At 47.4% G+C, this 17,583-nt stretch overlaps 2 protein-coding genes and 1 long non-coding RNA gene across 14 annotated transcripts in view; 1 reads left to right on the forward strand and 2 right to left on the reverse strand.

Annotated features, from left to right (window-relative positions):
• SNX29 (sorting nexin 29) overlaps nt 1-403 on the reverse strand; it is a 586,208-nt gene extending 585,805 nt beyond the window's left edge. For 2 of the 3 annotated variants that reach the window (XM_050774080.1, XM_050774083.1), the window contains exon 1: nt 324-391. In XM_050774080.1, the coding sequence (XP_050630037.1) occupies nt 324-330 (7 nt within the window). In that variant the 5' untranslated portion in view covers nt 331-391. Of the gene's footprint in view, nt 1-323 lie in introns of all 3 variants that reach the window. The other variant, XM_050774079.1, reaches the window with a different exon arrangement.
• An 81-nt stretch (nt 404-484) lies between these two features.
• Nucleotides 485-17,583, forward strand: part of LOC126944548 (uncharacterized) — a 55,341-nt gene continuing 38,242 nt past the window's right edge. For 2 of the 10 annotated variants that reach the window (XR_007722094.1, XR_007722090.1), the window contains exons 1-4: nt 12,657-13,081; nt 13,371-13,823; nt 14,871-15,010; nt 17,405-17,479. This is a non-coding gene — a long non-coding RNA (uncharacterized LOC126944548). Of the gene's footprint in view, nt 1,028-10,161; nt 10,184-11,213; nt 13,082-13,370; nt 13,824-14,870; nt 15,011-17,404; nt 17,480-17,583 lie in introns of those variants that run through there. The other 8 variants (XR_007722091.1, XR_007722092.1, XR_007722093.1 and 5 more) reach the window with 7 other exon arrangements.
• Nucleotides 10,802-13,681, reverse strand: TNFRSF17 (TNF receptor superfamily member 17). Its single transcript, XM_050774121.1, has 3 exons — nt 13,473-13,681; nt 12,520-12,666; nt 10,802-11,299 (listed from the first exon to the last, which is right to left on the reverse strand). Exons 1-3 carry the CDS (start codon nt 13,597-13,599, stop codon nt 11,022-11,024), a joined length of 552 nt encoding a protein of 183 aa, XP_050630078.1. The 5' UTR covers nt 13,600-13,681; the 3' UTR covers nt 10,802-11,021.

The following is a 17,583-nucleotide window of genomic DNA, read 5'->3' on the forward strand; positions in this document are numbered from 1 at the left end:
GGAGGTCTCAGAACTGGGGGTCTGGACACTAGGCAAAGGGGTCGCAGGACTGGGACGACTGGGGACAGCGGTTTAGGAGCTGGTTTTTATGGATGGACAAGAATCAGGAGACCAGGAGTGCCCGGCGACGGGAGATCAGAGACCCGCAGGTGAGCAGGGGCCAGGAGCCGGGAGTCCTGGGGACGAGGGGTCTGGAAAAGGGAGCGACTGGGCGGGGGTCTGCGAGGGAGTGGGGCGCGGGGACCCAGGGACCGGAGTGTGCAGCTGCAGCGGCGGGAGCCGGGGCGGCCAGGGCGGGTGACAGCGGCGGGGTCGCCACTCACCGCTCATGATGCCGCTCCCCGGGCCGGTGCCTGCGCCGCGCCGCCGCCGCTGCCGCCTCTGCGGCCGCCGAGCTCCAGACAGGCCGGGAGACAGGAGCCCCGCCCCAGCCGCCCCGCCCCGGAAGCAGAGCCTGACCGCTGACAAGGCCCCGCCCGCCGACCCGGAACGTAAACACCGGCGCAGGTCCAGGTTGCGGGACCTGGTGTGCAGAGGGGTGCAGAGGCGACGCGGGCTGGGGACTCTGGGTGGACCCGAGACCCCGCGAGGAGGTGTCACTGTCCCCAAGTCCCCAAGACGCCTCCCCTGCCCTCCTGAGGTTCCCACTCCTGTCGGGGCAACAAATAGAGAAGAAAGCCACGAGTGGTGGGCGACTTTGTCCCAGAGAGGGATACGAGCAGGAAAGGAAATAAAAAGAGAGTAACGGGACAAAGCGTGATCACAGGCAGATGGGCAATCCCGGAGGGCCTCTCTAAGGAGACGACTTTTGAGCTCAGACCTGGGTGATGAGACGAAACCAGCCTGGGAAGATCCCCAGGGACAGCGTTCCATAAGGAGGTGCAATTGCCAGGCCCCTGCCTGGAGGAGTTGACCGGAGCGAGGGGATGAGTGAGAAAACAGGCCTGGTGCGGTGGCTCACGCCTGTAATCCCAACACTTTGGCAGGCCGAGGCGGGAGGATCACCTGAGTCCAGGAGTTCGAGAGGGTGAGTGAGAAAAGGGTGGTGAGAGGGAGGAAATTGAAGAGGTGGAGGGAGGGCCTTGCAGGCCAGAGGAAGGAGTTTGGGGTTTTCTGCCTAACTCTAGGAAGGTCGGGGAATAGGAGGCTATTGCAAAAATGCAAGCAGAGACCGAGCGCTGTGGCTCACATCTGTAATCTCAGAAGTTGGGAGGGCCGAGGCGGGCGGATCGCTTGAGGCCAGGAGTTCGAGAGCAGCCTGGGCAACATAGCGAGACGCCGTTCTCTACAAAAAAAAGAAAAAAGAAAAAAAAAGGATTCAAACAGAGGAGTGACACGATCTGAATTAGGTTTTAAGATATGGCCCCGGCCGGGCGTGGTGTCTGACGCCTGTAATCCCAGCACTTTGGGAGGCCGAGGCGGGCGGATCACAAGGTCAGGAGATCGAGACCATCCTGGCTAACACGGTGATACCCCGTCTCTACTAAAAATACAAAAAATTGGCCGGGCGTGGTGGCGGGCGCTTGTGGTCCCAGCTACTCGAGAGGCTGAGGCAGGAGAATGGCGTGAACCCGGGAGGCGGAGCTTTCAGTGAGCGGAGATCGCCCCACTGAAAAACAAAAAAGAAAAAGATATGGCTCCTAGGCCGGACGTGGTGACTCATGCCTGTAATCCCAACACTTTGGGAGGCCAAAGTGGATGAATCTCCTGAGATCAGAAGTTCGAGACCAGCCTGGCCAACATAGTGAAATCCCATCTCTACTAAAAATATAAAAATTAGCCAGGCATGGTGGCATGCTCCTGTAGTCCCAGCTACTGGGGAGGCTGAAACAGAAGAATTGCTTGAACCCGGGAGGCAGAGGTTGCACTCAGCCGAGATCCTGCCACCACACTCTAGCCTGGGTAACAGAGAGAGACTCCCTCTCAAAAAAAAAAAAAGAAAGAAGATATGGCTCTTCCTGGGATGAGAATGAATTATAATGGGGGCAGGGTGGAGAAAGAGCAGCTGGTTAAGGAGTTACTGCAGTTGTCCAGGCAAGACATGGTGCCTAGCTGCAATGGTGGCAGTGGAGATGGAAAAGATGATGGATTGAGTGTGAACACAAGTGTTAAACATTCACAAAAAATTTTTTTTTTTTTTTTTGAGAAAGAGTATTGCTATGTTGCCCTGGCTGGAATGCAGTGGTGCGATCTCGGCTCACTGCAAACTCCGCCTCCCAGTTTCAGGTGATTCTCCTGCTTCAGTCTCCCAAGTAGCTGGGACTACAGGCGCCTGCCACCATGCCCAGCTAATTTTTTGTATTTTTTTAGTAGAGAGGGGGTTTCAACGTGTTAGCCAGAATGGTCTCCATCTCCTGACCTCGTGATCCACCCACCTCGGCCTCCCAAAGTGCTGGGATTACAAGCATGAGCCACCCCGTCTGGCACATTTTTATGAAGTCCAGGGTTTTGTCCCATTTTACAGATGGGGGGACTGAAGGAGTATTTTCCCAACTTGTTTTGCCCACACCCAGAGTGAAGAAATGTATTTTATATCACAACCCTGTACACATAAGCATACATTTAAGGAGATGTTTTAAAAAACAATTCTATAGGTAATATATTCTCCTCTACTTTCTATCTTTTTTTCTCTAATGCTGAAGGAGACTTACTCGATTGATCCATAATAAGTCTCGATTGATCCATAATGACACAATCTCGGCTCACTGCAACCTCCGCTTCCTAGGTTCTAACGATTCTCCTGCCTCAGCCACCCAAGTAGCTGGGATTACAAGTATGGCACCACCATGCATGCTAACTTTTGTATTTTGTGTTTTTAGTAAAGATGGGGTTTCAACATGTTGGCCAGCCGTGAACTCCTGACCTCAGGTAATCAACCCTCCTCGGCCTCCCAAAGTGCTGGGATTGCAGGCATGAGTCACCAAGCCGAGTCTGCAGCATTTTCTATAATAATGGAAAAGTGGCATTGGGGCTTAGAAACCAGTACCCGAAAATATGGCATTTTGACATGCTGGACTGAAGAAGCATCATAGTCTCTCTGGCCTCGCCCGTACACAGCAAATCTCCCAAAGCCAGGATGAAGTTCCTTCATCTGCCTAAAACTTGGGACCCACCAAAAATAACAATTTTCCCCCTCCTTGTAAAACTAAGAATGTAACCACACCTGAACAAATCCTTTCGCAAGATAAAGACAGTCTCAGAATCATTCAAAGTCTTTTTTTTTTTTTTTTTTTTTTTTTTTTTTTGAGACGGAGTCTTGCTCTGTCGCCCAGGCTGGAGTGCAGTAGCGCGATCTCGGCTCACTGCAAGCTCCGCCTCCCGGGTTCACGCCATTCTCCTGCCTCAGCCTCCCGAGTAGCTGGGACTACAGGCACCCGCCACAGCACCCGGCTAATTTTTTGTATTTTTAGTGGAGACGGGGCTTCACTGTGTTAGCCAGGATGGTCTGGATCTCCTGACCTCGTGATCCGCCTGCCTCGGCCTCCCAAAGTGCTGGGATTACAGGCGTGAGCCACCGCGCCCGGCGAATCATTCAAATTCTAAAGAGAACTGTTTACAACATAATCTCCTTTCCAGGATCCATTCCATCTCCAGTGATCCTTTATTGCCCCTCAACAAAATTCCTCTTCTCCCCAGTCCCATAACCTGTTTTGCTGGGGTTCTAAGCCCTCATTCTTTTTGTAACCTCATGATAGTTTCGCTGGGTGCAGTGGCTCACGCCTGTAATCCCAGCACTTTGAGAGGCAGGCAGATCACCTGAGGTCAGGAGTTCCAGACCAGCCAGGCCAACGTAGTGAAACCCTGTCTCTGCTAAAAATAAAAAATTAGCCAGGCGTGGTGGTGGGCACCTGTAATCCCAGCTCACTCGGCAGGCTGAGGCAGGTGAATCGCTTGAACCTGGGAGGCAGAGGTTGCAGTGAGACGAGATGGCACCACTGCACTCCAACCTGGGCAACAACAACGCAACTCTGTCTCAAAAAATAAAATAAATAATGTATAAGCTTCTGAACTCTGTTGAGGGATAGGTATTTATTCTATTGTTCTCCCCCAGGGTACAGGTCAATAAAACTTGTCTACCTTTTCTCCATTTAATCTGCCTTTTATGAGTTGATTTTTCAGCAACTTTCTTTTTTTTTTTTTTTGGAGACGGAGTGTGCTCTGTTGCCCAGGCTGGAGTGCAGTGGCGTGATCTCGGCTTCCTGCAAGCTCTGCCTCCGGGATTCACACCATTCTCCTGCCTCAGCCTGCCGAGTAGCAGGGACTACAGGCGCCCGCCACCATGCCCGGCTAATTTTTTTGTATTTTTAGTAGAAACAGGGTTTCACCGTGTTAGCCAGGATGGTCTTGATCTCCTGACCTCATGATCCACCGCCTCAGCCTCCCAAAGTGCTAGGATTACAGGCGTGAGCCACCGCGCCCAGCCTTTCAGCAACTTTCAGAGGGCTAAGAGGAAGTTTTTCCCTTGGCCCCTACAGTGGAAAGAACCAAAGCTCAGCTATGGAAGGATAGCTAAGCAAATCATGTCTGTAAGCCAAAAATAAAATTCTAAGCCCCCCAGTCATCTGAATGGAGCCCTCCTCTTGGCCAAGGGCATTCCAAAGGCGACCTGAAAAACTAGTTCAGACCATGATGGGAAATGGGAGGCAGACATGCCTCATGATAGACTCCTCCCTTTTAGAATTACTGATAGAATAGAGTCTTTTTTTTTTTTTTTTAGACTGAGTTTCACTCTTGTTGCCCAGCCTGGAGTGCAATGGCGCTATCTCGGCTCACTGCAACTTCCGCTTCCCAGGTTCAAGCAAGTCTCCTGCCTCAGCCTCCTGAGTATCTGGGATTACAGGCATGCCCCACCATGCCCGATTAATTTTATATTTTTAGTAGAGACAGGATTTCTCCATGTTGGCCAGACTGGTCTTGAACTCTTGACCTCAGGTGATCCACCCACCTTGGCCTCCCAAAGTGCTGGGATTACAGGCATCAGCCTCCGTGCCAGCTATTTTTTTTTTTTTTTTTTTTTTTTGAGATCGAGTCTTGCTCTGTTGCCAACCTAGAATGCACTGGCGCGATCGCAGCTCACAGCAACCTCACAGCAACCTTCAAGCGATTCTCCTGCCTCAGCCTCCTGAGTAGCTGGGATTACAGGCGCCTGCCACCGCGCCCAGCTAATTTTAGTAGAGATGGGGTTTCACCATGTTGGCCAGGATGGGCTCAATCTCTTAACCCGGTGATCCGCCCGCCTCAGCCTCCCGAAGTGCTGAGGTTACAGGCATAAGCCACTATGCCTAGCTTTTTTTTTTTTTTTAAAGATGCAGTCTCGCTGTGTTACCCAGGCTGGAGTGCAGTCGTGTGATCTCAGCTCGCTGCAACCTCTGCCTCCCGGGTTCAAGTGATTCTTGTGCCTCAGACTCCAAAGTAGCTGGAATTACAGGCACATGCCACCAAGCCCCAGCTAATTATTGTATTTTCAGTAGAGACGGGGTTTCCCCATATTGTTCAGGCTGGTTTCAAACTCTTGAGCTTATGATCCACCCGCCTCGACCTCCCAAAGTGCTGGAATTATGGGTGTGAGCCAGGGTGCCCAGCACACAAGAGACTCTTTAAGTCTGGTAAGAAACATTTACAATCTGTTTTCTGAAGCCTGACACCTGGAGGCTTCATCTGCACGACAGAACCATGGTCTCCACAATCCCTTATGTTAACTCAGAAATCTTTTTTTTTTTTTTTGAGACAATCTCGCACTGTCACCTGTGCTGTGGGGCTGTGGAGTGCAATAGCGTGATCTCAGCTCACTGCAACCTCTGTCTCCCAGGTTCAAGCGATTCTCCTGCCTCAGCCTCCCGAGTAGCTTAGATTACAGGTGCCTGCCACCACGCCTGGCTTTTTGTATTTTTAGTAGAGACGGGGTTTCACTGTGTTGGCGATGCTGGTCTCGAACTCCTGGCCTCGTGATCCGCCCACCTCAGCCTCCCAAAGTGCTGGGATTAGAGGCATGAGCCACCATGCCTGGCTGATTCTAAATCTTTAAACAATAACTTAACTCTTTCAACCAGTTGCCAATCAGAAAATCTTTGAATCTAGGCCAGGAGCACGGTAGCTCGCGCCTGTAATCCCAGCACTTTGCGAGGCTGAGGCAAGCGGATCACTTGAGGTCAGGAGTTCGAGACCAGCCTGGCCAACATGGCAAAACCCCAAAGACCAGCCCAAAAATTAGTTGGGCGTGGGGCCGCACAGTTGTAATCCCAGCTACTTGAGAGGCTGAGGCAGGAGGATTGCTTGAACCTGGGAGGCAGAGGTTGCAGTGAGCCAAGATTGCGCCACTGCACTCCAGTCGGGGTAACAGAGCAAGACTCTGTCTAAAAAAATAAAAAAGAAGGAAAATCTTTGAATCTACCTATGACTTGAACCACCCCCACCACCACCCCACTCCCCCATACCTGCTTCTAGTTGGCCTGCCTTTCTGGACCAAACCATTGTACATTTTATACATACTGATTGATGCTTTTTGTCTCCCTAAAATGTATAAAACCAAGCTGTGACCCAACCACCCAGTGCATGTGTTCTCAGAATCTCCTCAGGGCTATGTCCTGGCCGTTGGTCACGCATATTTGGTTCAGAATAAATCTCTTCACATATTTTAGAGTTTGACCCTTTTCTTTAACATGACTGACCTAGCACACAATGATGTAGCAGATGAAAATGCTGGTTTTAGGCCAGGCATAGTGGCTCATGTGTGATCCCAGCACTTTGGGAGGCCAAGGTGGGAGGATTGCTTGAGCCCAGGAGTTCAAGACCAGCCTTGGCAACATGGCCAAACTCCGTCTGTACTAAAAAAATAGAAAAAATTAGCCAAGTGTGATGGTATATGCCTGTAGTTCCAGCTACACAGGAGCCTGAGGTGGGAGGATCATCTGAGCCCCAGACGTCGAGGCTGCAGTGAGCCAAGATCATGCCACTGCACTCCAACCTGGGCATTGGAGTGAGACCCTATCTCAAAAAAAAAAAAAAAAAAAAATGAACAAGAAAATGCCGACTTTAGGCCGGGCACGGTGGCTCATGCCCTGTAATCCCAGCACTTTGGGAGGCCGAGGCAGGTGGGTCATGAGGTCAGGAGTTGAAGACCACCCTGGCCAACAGAGTGAAACCCAATCTATACTAAAAATACAAAAATTAGCCGCGCGTGGTGACGGGCGCCTGTAATCCCAGCTACTTGGGAGGCTGAGGCAGGAGAATCATTTGAAACCGTAAGGTGGAGGTTGCAGTGAGCCAAGATCGCGCCACTGCACTCTAACCTGGGCAACAAGAGCAAAACTCTGTCTCAAAAGAGAGAAAAAAAAATGCTGATTTTAAATAGCGGAAGGCCAGGTGCGATGGCCCACACCTATAGTTCTAGCACTTTGGGAGGCCAAAGTGGGTGGATCACCTGAGGTCAGGAGTCCGAGACCAGCCTGACCAATATGGTGAAACCCCATCTGTACTAAAAATACAAAAACTAGCCGGGCATGGTGGCATGCGAATGTAGTCCCAGCTGCTCAGGAGGCCGAGACAGGAGAATTGCTTGAACCCAGAAAGCAGAGGTTGCAGTGAGCTCAGATAGTGCCACTGCGTTCCAGCCTGGGCGACAGAGTGAGACTTCATCTCAAAAATAAATAAAGACTGGAAATGTGAGACAAGACAGATTTTCACCATGTTGGTCAGGCTGGTCTCCAACTCCTGACCTCAGGTGATCTAACTGTCTCGGCCTCCCAAAGTGCTGGGATTACAGGCATGAGCCACCACACCCGGCCATACCCAGGAGTTTTTGTGTTCTTAAAATGAGTTAGTATAAGCCAGGTGTGGTGGCGGGCACCTGTAATCCCAGCTACTTGGGAGGCTGAGATAGGAGAATCTTGAACCCAGGAGGTGGAGGTTGCAGTGAGCCGAGATCACACCAGCGCAGTCCAGCCTGGGCAACAGAGCGAGACTCCATCTCAAAAAAATAAAATAAAATGAGTTAGTACAGGTAAAGCACTTACAACAGAGTTCAAGACCACCCTGGCCAACAGAGTGAAACCCCATCTATACTAAAAATACAAAAATATAGCCGGGCATGGTGGCAGGCGCCTGTAATCCCAGCCTGTAGAGTACACATTTAATTGTGTAATTATAGTAATGCCTGATGCTTTCATTAAGCTGGAAGCTCACAAGGCCAAAAACTACCTGTGCACTGCACACTGAATTTGTCTGGTTGATTCTAGGCTTCTCCTGTTTGCAGAAGTACATAGGATAAGTTAGCTTTCCGTTAACAATAAAGAAAAAAGGCCAGGCACGGTGGCTTGTGCCTGTAGTCCCAGCACTTTGAGAAAATCAGCGTTTTCTTATTCTTTTTTTTTTTTTTTTTTTTTTTTTTGAGATAGGGTCTCACTCCAATGCCCAAGCTGGAATGCAGTGGCATGATCTTGGCTCACTGCAGCCTCTACCTCTGGGGCTCAGGTGATCCTGCCGCCTCAGGCTCCTGTGTAGCTGGAACTACAGGCACATAAATAAGACTATATAAGGGTGAAATATGATTATTGTAGCACACTCACATTTTGGGCTGAAAACAGTATCTCGTGCACCGTTAACACAGTTTGCGATTACACATTCAGTTGTGTAATTATAGTAATGCCTGATGCTTTCATTAGGCTGGAAGCTCACAAGGCCAAGAACTACCTGTGCACTGCACACTGAATTTGTCTGGTTGCTTCTAGGCTTCTCCTGTTTGCAGAAGTACATAGGATAAGTTAGCTTTCCGTTAACAATAAAGAGAAAAGACCAAGCACAGTGGCTCACACCTGTAGTCCCAGCACTTTGAGTGGCCAAGACAGGTGGATCATGAGATCAGGAGTTCAAGACCAACCTGACCAAGATGGTGAAACCCCATCTCTACTAAAAATACAAAAATTAGCTAGGCATAGTGGCGGGCACCTGTAATCCCAGCTACTCAGGAGGCTGAGGCAGAGAATTGCTTGAACCCTGGAGGCAGAGGTTGCAGTGAGCTGAGATCACACCACTGCACTCCAGTCTCAGTGACAGAGCGAGACTCTGTCTCAAAAAATAAATAAATAAAATTTAAAAATAAATAGAAAAATCCGATCTTTCCTGAAATGAGTATATGGGAGAGAAGCGCCCTAGCCATGGAAGCATGTGACTGGGGCTGGCCGCGATGGCTCACGCCGGTAATCCCATTACTTTGGGAGGCCAAGGCAGGTGGATCACCTGAAGTCACGTGTTCAAGACCAGCCTGACCAACGTGGTGAAACCCCATCTCTACTGAAAGTACAAAAATCAGCAGGGCATGTTGCCACGTGCCTGTAATCCCAGCTACTCGGGAGGCTGAGGCAGGAGAATCGCTTGAATGTGCAAGGTGGAGGTTGTAGTGAGCTGTGGTCACACCACTGCACTCCAACCTGGGCAACAGAGCAGGACTCTGTCTCAAAAAAAAAAAGAAAGGAAAGAAAGAAATTTGTTACTGAGATCTACAGAATGCTGTACTTTTTTTTTTTTCAGTAAGTCAAGCGTTTAGAGGACTCGGCCAAGCGCGGTGGCTCACGCCTGTAATCCCAGCACTTTGGGAGGCCGAGGCAGGCGGATCACGAGGTCAGGAGATCGAGACCATCCTGGCTAACACGGTGAAACCCCGTCTCTACTAAAAATACAAAAAATTAGCCGGGCGAGGCGGCGGGCACCTGTAGTCCCAGCTTCTCGGGAGGCTGAGGCAGGAGAATGGCGTGAACCCGGGAGGCGGAGCTTGCAGTGAGCCGAGATCGCGCCATTGCACTCCAGCCTGGGCGACTGAGACTCTGTCTCAAAAAAAAAAAAAAAAAAAAAAAGTGTTTAGAGGACTCTAGTGAGAAGAATGTCATGTCAGCATGTTCAAGGTGATGAGCATCAGCTAGGAAAAAAAAGTAAAAAAAGGCCGGGCGCGGTGGCTCAAGCTGTAATCCCAGCACTTTGGGAGGCTCTAGGATCACAAGGTCAGGAATCGAGACCATCATGTAACAGCATGTACTCAAGCCTGTGATCCCAGCATCAGCTGAGGCAGGAGAATGGCGGGACCCGGGAGGCGGAGTTGTTTGACCACTGCATTCCAGCCCTCAGAGCGAGAGTCAAAAAAAAAAAAAAAAAAAAAAAAAAAAAAAAAAAGAGAGTGGATAGTGTGGAGAAGGTATGTGTTAAATGCTACACAGATAACACCATTGGGGACCTTAAGAAGCCCTAGTCTGGGCTGTAACAAGAACAGTCCTTTCAGAACGAGACTCCTGAATAAGTGGTATACAATTTTTAAGGACCACATATATTTGGGGCACTATGAAATCCAGCAGAAGATGAAACTGGAGGGTTTTTTTGTTTGTTTGTTTGTTTTGTTTTGTTTTGAGATGGAGTCTCGCTCTGTCACCCAGGCTGGAGTGCAGGGGCGCTATCTCAGTTCATTGCAACCTCCACCTTCCAGGTTCAACCAATTCTCCTGCCTCAGCCTCCCGAGTAGCTGGGATTACAGGCACCTACCACCATGCCCAGCTAATTTTTGTATTTTTAGTAGAGACAGGGTTTCACCATGTTGGCCAGGCTGGTCTCGAATTCCTAATCTCAGGTAATCTGCCTGCCTCAGCCTTTCAAAGTGCTGGGATTACAGGCGTGAGGCACCACGCCTGGCCAAAACTGGAACTTTATTATCAATAGATTAGAATTCCCTCCCCCTGTCCCACCTTTCTCTCCCACCCTCACCCCCCACACTGATGTACATGCTTGTTTTTTAAAACTCACGTTAGTAAAAACTTAGATGTCAGGAAAAAAAAAAGAGTTTAATCATGAAACCGGGGAAGTTTCTACCATTAAGCTCCCGACAGTAACCTAGAGAAATATATCTAACATAAAGAGTTTCCATGGTTAGACAAAAAGCTATATCAGCAACTGAAAAATATAGTCATCCTAAAGAGATCTGACATATCATCTATTCCAACAAAAGATTTTTAAAGTGGCACTGCAGGAGTTGAAATGGTTAATTACCTAGCAGAAATTGATTTCTCTATCTCCGTAACACTCAAAGCAGCTGGCAGGCTATTGCAATAGTCATTCGTTTTCGTGGTGACGAGAATGGTTGCGCCTTCCTCCATGGCTGGGAGTGGAAAGCAATGGTCAGAATCAACCTTTGGTTTATTCTTGATGCAGTCTTCACAGGTGCATTCTTCCACCGTGTACTCCAGGCCTCTTGGAAGAACAATTTCATCACCAGTCCTGCCCTTTTCCAGGTCAATGTTAGCCATGCCCAGGAGACCTGATCCTGATTATGCAGAAACAGAAACATTAACCTAAACTTGACAGAGTGTGTGATCGTGAGAATCTTACCAGTACACATCGGGACTCAAAGCAATGTGAGAGAGATTTTTTCATTTTTTAGATATGGGGTCTTACTATGCTGCCAGGCTACATTCAAATTCCTGGGCTCAAGCAATCCTCCCACGTTTGCCTCCAGAGTAGTTGGGACTACAGCTCCATGCCACCACACCCAGCTTGAAACAGATCTTTTCAGTAAAAAAGAATGAGTATGTGCTGGGCACGGTGGCTCACATCTGTAATCCCAGCACTTTGGGAAGCCGAGGAAGGCAGATCAGTTGTGTTCAGGAACTTGAGACCATCCTGGCCAACATGATGAAACCCTGTCTCTACCAAAAAGTACAAAAATTAGTTGGACGTGGTGGCACATGCCTATAGTCCCAGTTACTCAGGAGGCTGAGGTGGGAGAATCGTTTGAACCCAAGAGGCAGAGGCTGTAGTGAGTTGAGATCATGCCACTGCACTGCAGCATGGGCCACAGAGCGAGACTCCGTCTCTAAATAAATACATACATACATACATACATAAATGCATACAAAAATAGGGCAGTGGTTGTACATACTAGAGAATCCAATCACGAGCAAAGGTGCTGCAGAAGTATTTTTATCTTAAGAGGCACTTAAGTAGAACATTCATTTTTCTGGGACTAGTTCTCTATTGCTTAAAAAAGATAATTATTTTTTAGATGATTCCTCAGATAATTCAGGAGCAAGTGGTTATTCATTTCTAACATTTTTCAGTAGTAAAGTGTTCACCCAAGCAAACAACACATATTTGTATAATAACATGGCCTTAGATCTTGACAAATATGCTCTTCCTGACAGTAGCAGACCTGGCTAGGAGTTTCTGATAATGTGGCACTTAATTGATGTGCTAACTTCAGACAAAGAGACTGATGTTTCCCAAGAAAGCCTTAGTACTTTCAATAGAGTAATTAACAAGGGAAGAATCCTGGGGAAGGCTGACATTGTAGAAAATCTGCCAAGGTGTCAAAATCAGAGTGAAGATGGCTCACCTCTACCAAGCTCGTTTAATATAACTATGCTCTAACACATTCAAAAGGGCTGTAATGAAGTGAAATAGTCAATGCTAAAAAAAGAAAAGGAACTGAAACTCATAATAGCCATCCACTGGAAACAGATTTCAAAGATTCACCATCAAACCAACCTGTGTTTTTAAACTCATCCTTTAATGGTTCAGAGCTCATCTTCCTTAGCAAAAACGTTAGCACGAAAACTGCCAAAGAAATTATCAAGCTCAGTCCCAAACAGGTCCAGAGAATCGCATTCATTCCTTTCACTGAATTGGTCATACCTTTATGAAAAGAATGTCAGACAGATAATGAGCTGATAACATAATATTCACATCCTTTATTGTTGTTATTTATTTATTTATTTATTTTGAGATGAAGTCTTGCTCTATTGCCCAGGCTGGAGTGCAGTGGCGCGATCTCAGGTCACTGCAGCCTCCGCCTCCTGAGTTCAAGCGATTCTCCTGCCTCAGCTTCCCGAGTAGCTGGAATTACAGACCTGCACCCACCTCCTGAGTTCAAGCGATTCTCCTGCCTCAGCCTCCCGAGTAGCTGGAATTACAGACCTGCACCACCACGCCCAGCTAATTTTTGTATTTTTAGTAGAGACGGGGTTTCACCACGTTGGCCAGCCTGGTCTCAAACTCCCGACTTCAGGTGATCCACCCGCCTCAGCCTCCCAAAGTGCTGGGATTACAGGTTGAGCCACCACACCTGGCTGTCATACTTGATTATTTTGCTAAACTAATCAATTATGGGTTGTTTTGGTAGCAAAATAATCAAGTATGGATTTTTTCCATTCAATCACCTTAATTAATGAACATTGACTTTTAAATTCTAAATATCACTTAACTACAAGAGCTGATATTTTTTTAAAAATCTATGTTGCTAATAGTGCTGAATTATATCAAGTTCAGTTCCAAATAATTACGTTGTTTCTGTAAACATTAAAATTATTGCCTTGCTTCCTTTCTCTTTTTGATTCAAGAAAACTCACCATCATGCCCATTATGTTGATTCTGTGAATAAGCAGTTCATAGAGACAGAAGAGTTCACACCAATGAATAATCGTTCAAGCGATATTACTTACTTGCATTGCAATAACGCTGACATGTTAGAGGAGGAGTACTAGAACATCGAAGTTGACAAGGTTTGCAATCATGCAACAAACTGTCAAAATATTCATTTTGGGAGCACTGCCGAGCCATCTGCAACATGATCACGAAAAGAAAACAAGGGAGCTACAGAAAAAACAGCCTGGAAGGACAAGTAATATCTCCACAAGAATTCCAGAGCAAATGCAGCAAGAGCAGCTAGAATGTCGAGAACTATGAACTTGGCCTGCTTCGTGGGTTCTTACGGGGCCGTCTGTTTCTTCGCGGCAGCTAAGGATTTGAATACCACATCTAATACAAGTTTCTAAGTTTGAGTCGTGGACGGGGTAAGAGACGGGGTGTAAATATCGGGGCAAATCACATCTGAAACAGAAACTGCTATTTATAGAAGAAATTTCTCAGCCAGGTGACAGTTGCAAGATGCAGACAAGCCCACGGCATCAAGCCGTGTTCAGTAACAGTTTCTGGAACATCTGTTAATGAGCTGTACTGTGTGAGAGGTGCCAGGGAGATAGACAAGACAAGGTCTGTGCTGTGCCCCTTAAGATCTTAACATTGAGGCCAGGCGCAGGGACTCACAACAGTAATCCCAGGACTTTGGGAGGCCAAGGCAAAATGATTACTTGAGCCTAGGAGCTCAAAACCAGCCTGGGCAACATGGCAAAACCCTGTCTTTACTAAAACATTTTAAAAATTAGTCAGGTGTGGGCTGGGCGCTGTGGCTCACTCTTGTAATCCCAGCACTTTGGGAGGCCGAGGTGGTTGGATCATTTGACATCAGGAGTTCCAGAACAGCCTGGCCAACATGGTGAAACCCCGTCTCTACTAAAAATACAAAAATTAGCTGGGCATGGTGGGGGTGGGAGACTGAGCCAAGAGAATGCTTGAACCCGGGAGGCAGAGGTTGCAGTGAGGATCTATCTTTTTTTGAGATAGAGTCTTTTTTTGAGACTCTTATCTCAAAAAAAAAAAAAAACTCTACAGGAAGATCAGAGGTGATGCACTAAGGAAGACTCACAATGCCACTGACAGAAAAAGAGACATTTAGGGTAAGAGCTCGTGGAAAGAGGGCTGAAGGGAAGATAGGTTTGGGGTATTATAATAATAATGCAATAATCTATGTTCCATTGTTGAAAATTTACAAATACAGATGAGCAGATAAAAAACCATTTTAAAAATCCACAGTCCAAGCATCCACAAGTAATCACTGCTAACACCTAGTGTATCCCAGAAGTTGCAAACAGGCCTGCTGAAGTGATGTCTTTTGTGTCAATGATCCCTGAATTCTAGATAGATTTATATAGTGCATTTTTCTGTTTACATAAATGGATTACTTGAATTTGCCTTTTTTTTTTTTTTTTTTTTTTTTTAAGGCAGGGTCTCACTCTGTCGCCCAGGCTGAGTGCCGTGGCACGATCACAGCTCACTGCAGCCTCCACCTCCTGGGTTCAGGCGATCTTCCCACCCCAGCCTTCCAAGTAGCTGGGACTACAGACATGCGCCAGCATACCTGGTAAGTTTTGTATTTTTTGTAGAGATGGGTTTTTGCCATGTTTCCCAGGTTGCTTGCAAACACTTGGGGTCAAGTGATCCACCCACCTTGGCCTCCCAAAGTGCTGGGATTATAGGTGTGAGCCACTAAGCCCGTCTTGAATTTGCTTTTAACTATACTGAGTGAAATACCTGTATAGAGACGTCCAGAGGTTTGTCAGAAATGCAGGACTCAATTAAAATTTGAGGGAATGACAAACTCCTAATTCAGTATAGTGATTATCTCTGGGGTGAGTGGTGGGGAAGAAGGGGAGCACAAAAGAGGCTCCACCTGTGTTTATTATATTTTCTTTATTAAGCTGAATGGTAGAAACATTGATATTTGTTGTTTTCCTTTTGTTGTATTTTTGTTATTCTTTACACTTTCTTAAGGCCCAAGGAGTGTGCCAAGGAAACCTGCCATTTCTACTTTATTCCATCCTCCAAGCGCCCCATCCTTTAAAAAAGTATTCCTTTTTTTTTTTTTTTTTTTTTTTTTTTTTTTTTTTAAATGAGCTGAAATTTCATTCTTGTTGCCCAGGCTGGAGTGCAGTGGCACGATCTCGGCTCACTGCAACCTCCACCTCCCAGGTTCAAGTGATTCTCTTGCCTCAGCCTCCTGAGTAGCTGCGATTACAGGCATGTGCCACCACGCCCAGCTAATTTTTCCATTTTTAGTAGAGACAGGGTTTCACCATGTTGGTCAGGCTGGTCTCGAACTCCTGACCTCAGGTGATCCACCCGCCTTGGCGTCCCAAACTGCTGGGATTACAGGCATGAGCCCCCTTGCCTGGCTGATAATTTTTTTTTTTTTTTTTTTTTTTTTGAGACGGAGTCTCACTCTGTCGCCAGGCTGGGGTACACTGGATCTGCAACCCCTGCCTCCCTGGTTCAAGCGATTCTCCTGCCTCAGCCTCCCAAGTAGCTGGGATTACAGGCGCACACCACCACAGCCAGCTAACATTTGTATTTTTAGTAGAGACAGGGTTTCACCTTGTTGGCCAGGATGGTCTCGATCTCCTGACCTCGTGATGTACCTGCCTTGGCCTCCCAAAGTGCTGGAATTACAGGCATGAGCCATCATGCCTAGCCATTGATAATTCTTATTTTTAAAATTAATATTATTAAAAAATAAGTATTCAAACAGTACCAAAGATTTTTTAATGAAAAGTAAGTCTTTTCCTACCCTAGATTTCCTATCTCTTGCCAGAGGCAGTAACTACTATCAGTCTTCTTTCTTTTTTTTTTTTTTTTTTTGAGATAGAGTCTCACTCCGCCACCCAGGCTGGAGTGCAGGGGCTCTATCTCAGCTTACTGCAAGCTCCGAATCCCGGGTTCACACCATTCTCCTGCCTCAGCCTCCAGAGGAGCTGGGACTATAGGCGCCCACCACCACGTCTGGCTAATTTTGTTTTTGTATTTTTAGTAGAGACAGGGTTTCACCATGTTAGCCAGGATGGTCTCGATCTCCTGACCTCGTGATCCGCCTGCCTCGGCCTCCCAAAGTGCTGGGATTACCGGCATGAGGCACCGCGCCCGGCCTTTTTTTTTTTTTTAAGACAGGGTATTGCTCTGTTGCCCGGGCTGGAGTGCAGTGACACCATCAGGGTTCACTGCAGCCTCCACCTTCTGGGCTCAAGCCATCCTCCCACCTCAGCTGAGTAGCTAGAACTACACACATGCCACCATGCCCAGCTAATTTTTGTATTTTTTTTGTAGAGATGAGATTTCATCATGTTGCCCATGTTTTGTAGAGATGAGATTTCATCATGTTGGTCTCGAACTCCTGAGCTCAAGTGATCCTCCTGCCTCAGCCTCCCAAAGTACTGAGATTACAGGTGTAAGCCACAGCGCCCAGTCAAGACTATCAGTCTTCTGCCTTTCCAAATAGAGCCTCTATTCAGACCCTACCTATTATATTTGTATCCACCCAGGAGGCAGCTAGAGCATATTATACAACTGTTCATACGTTGCTTTTTTTTTTTTTTTTGAGACAGAGTCTCCCTCTGTCGCCCAGGCTGGAGTGCAGTGGCGAAATGTCGGCTCACTGCAACATCCACCTCCCGGGTTCAAGCCATTCTCTTGCCTCAGCCTCCCTAGTAGCTGGGATTACAGGTGCGCGCCTCCAGGCCTGGCTAGTTTTTGTATTTTTAGTAGAGACGGGGTTTCACTGTGTTGGCCAGGCTGGTCTCAAACTCCTGACCTCAAGTGATCCACCCACCTCAGCCTCCCAAAGTGCTGGGATTGCAGGTGTGAGCCACTGCGCCTGGCTGCTTTTTGTATTTTTAAAGTAGTACATAATAAATGCTAAAATCATGAAAATAAAATGCAGAAATTTAAACAATACTTTTTTTTTTTTTTTTTTTTTTTAATGCAGGGCTTGAGCCTAGGAAAGATCTTGAACTTAGATACTGATCAAAACCTCACATTCCTCTGGGGTCCAGGCAGTGAGGTAAGTGGGTGAGGCTGCCTTGGCAGGACAGGGAGAAGCTGAAGCAGCTGGCCCAGGATGCTCCACTCCCTCAGCCTCTGCCAGATAGCTGACCTTTGGAAGAC

The sequence above is a fragment of the Macaca thibetana genome, chromosome 20, assembly GCF_024542745.1.
Source record: "Macaca thibetana thibetana isolate TM-01 chromosome 20, ASM2454274v1, whole genome shotgun sequence".
Classification (NCBI taxonomy): domain Eukaryota; kingdom Metazoa; phylum Chordata; class Mammalia; order Primates; family Cercopithecidae; genus Macaca; species Macaca thibetana.

Excerpts from the sequence above, each read along its gene's own strand:
- TNFRSF17 (XM_050774121.1), bottom strand. The coding sequence starts at position 13,599 with ATGTTGCAGATGGCTCGGCAGTGCTCCCAAAATGAATATTTTGACAGT. Across the intron at positions 12,667-13,472 it reads TCAGCGTTATTGCAATGCAA|GTATGACCAATTCAGTGAAA; the intron begins GTAAGTAATATC and ends CTTTTCATAAAG. Across the intron at positions 11,300-12,519 it reads GGATGAGTTTAAAAACACAG|GATCAGGTCTCCTGGGCATG; the intron begins GTTGGTTTGATG and ends CTGCATAATCAG.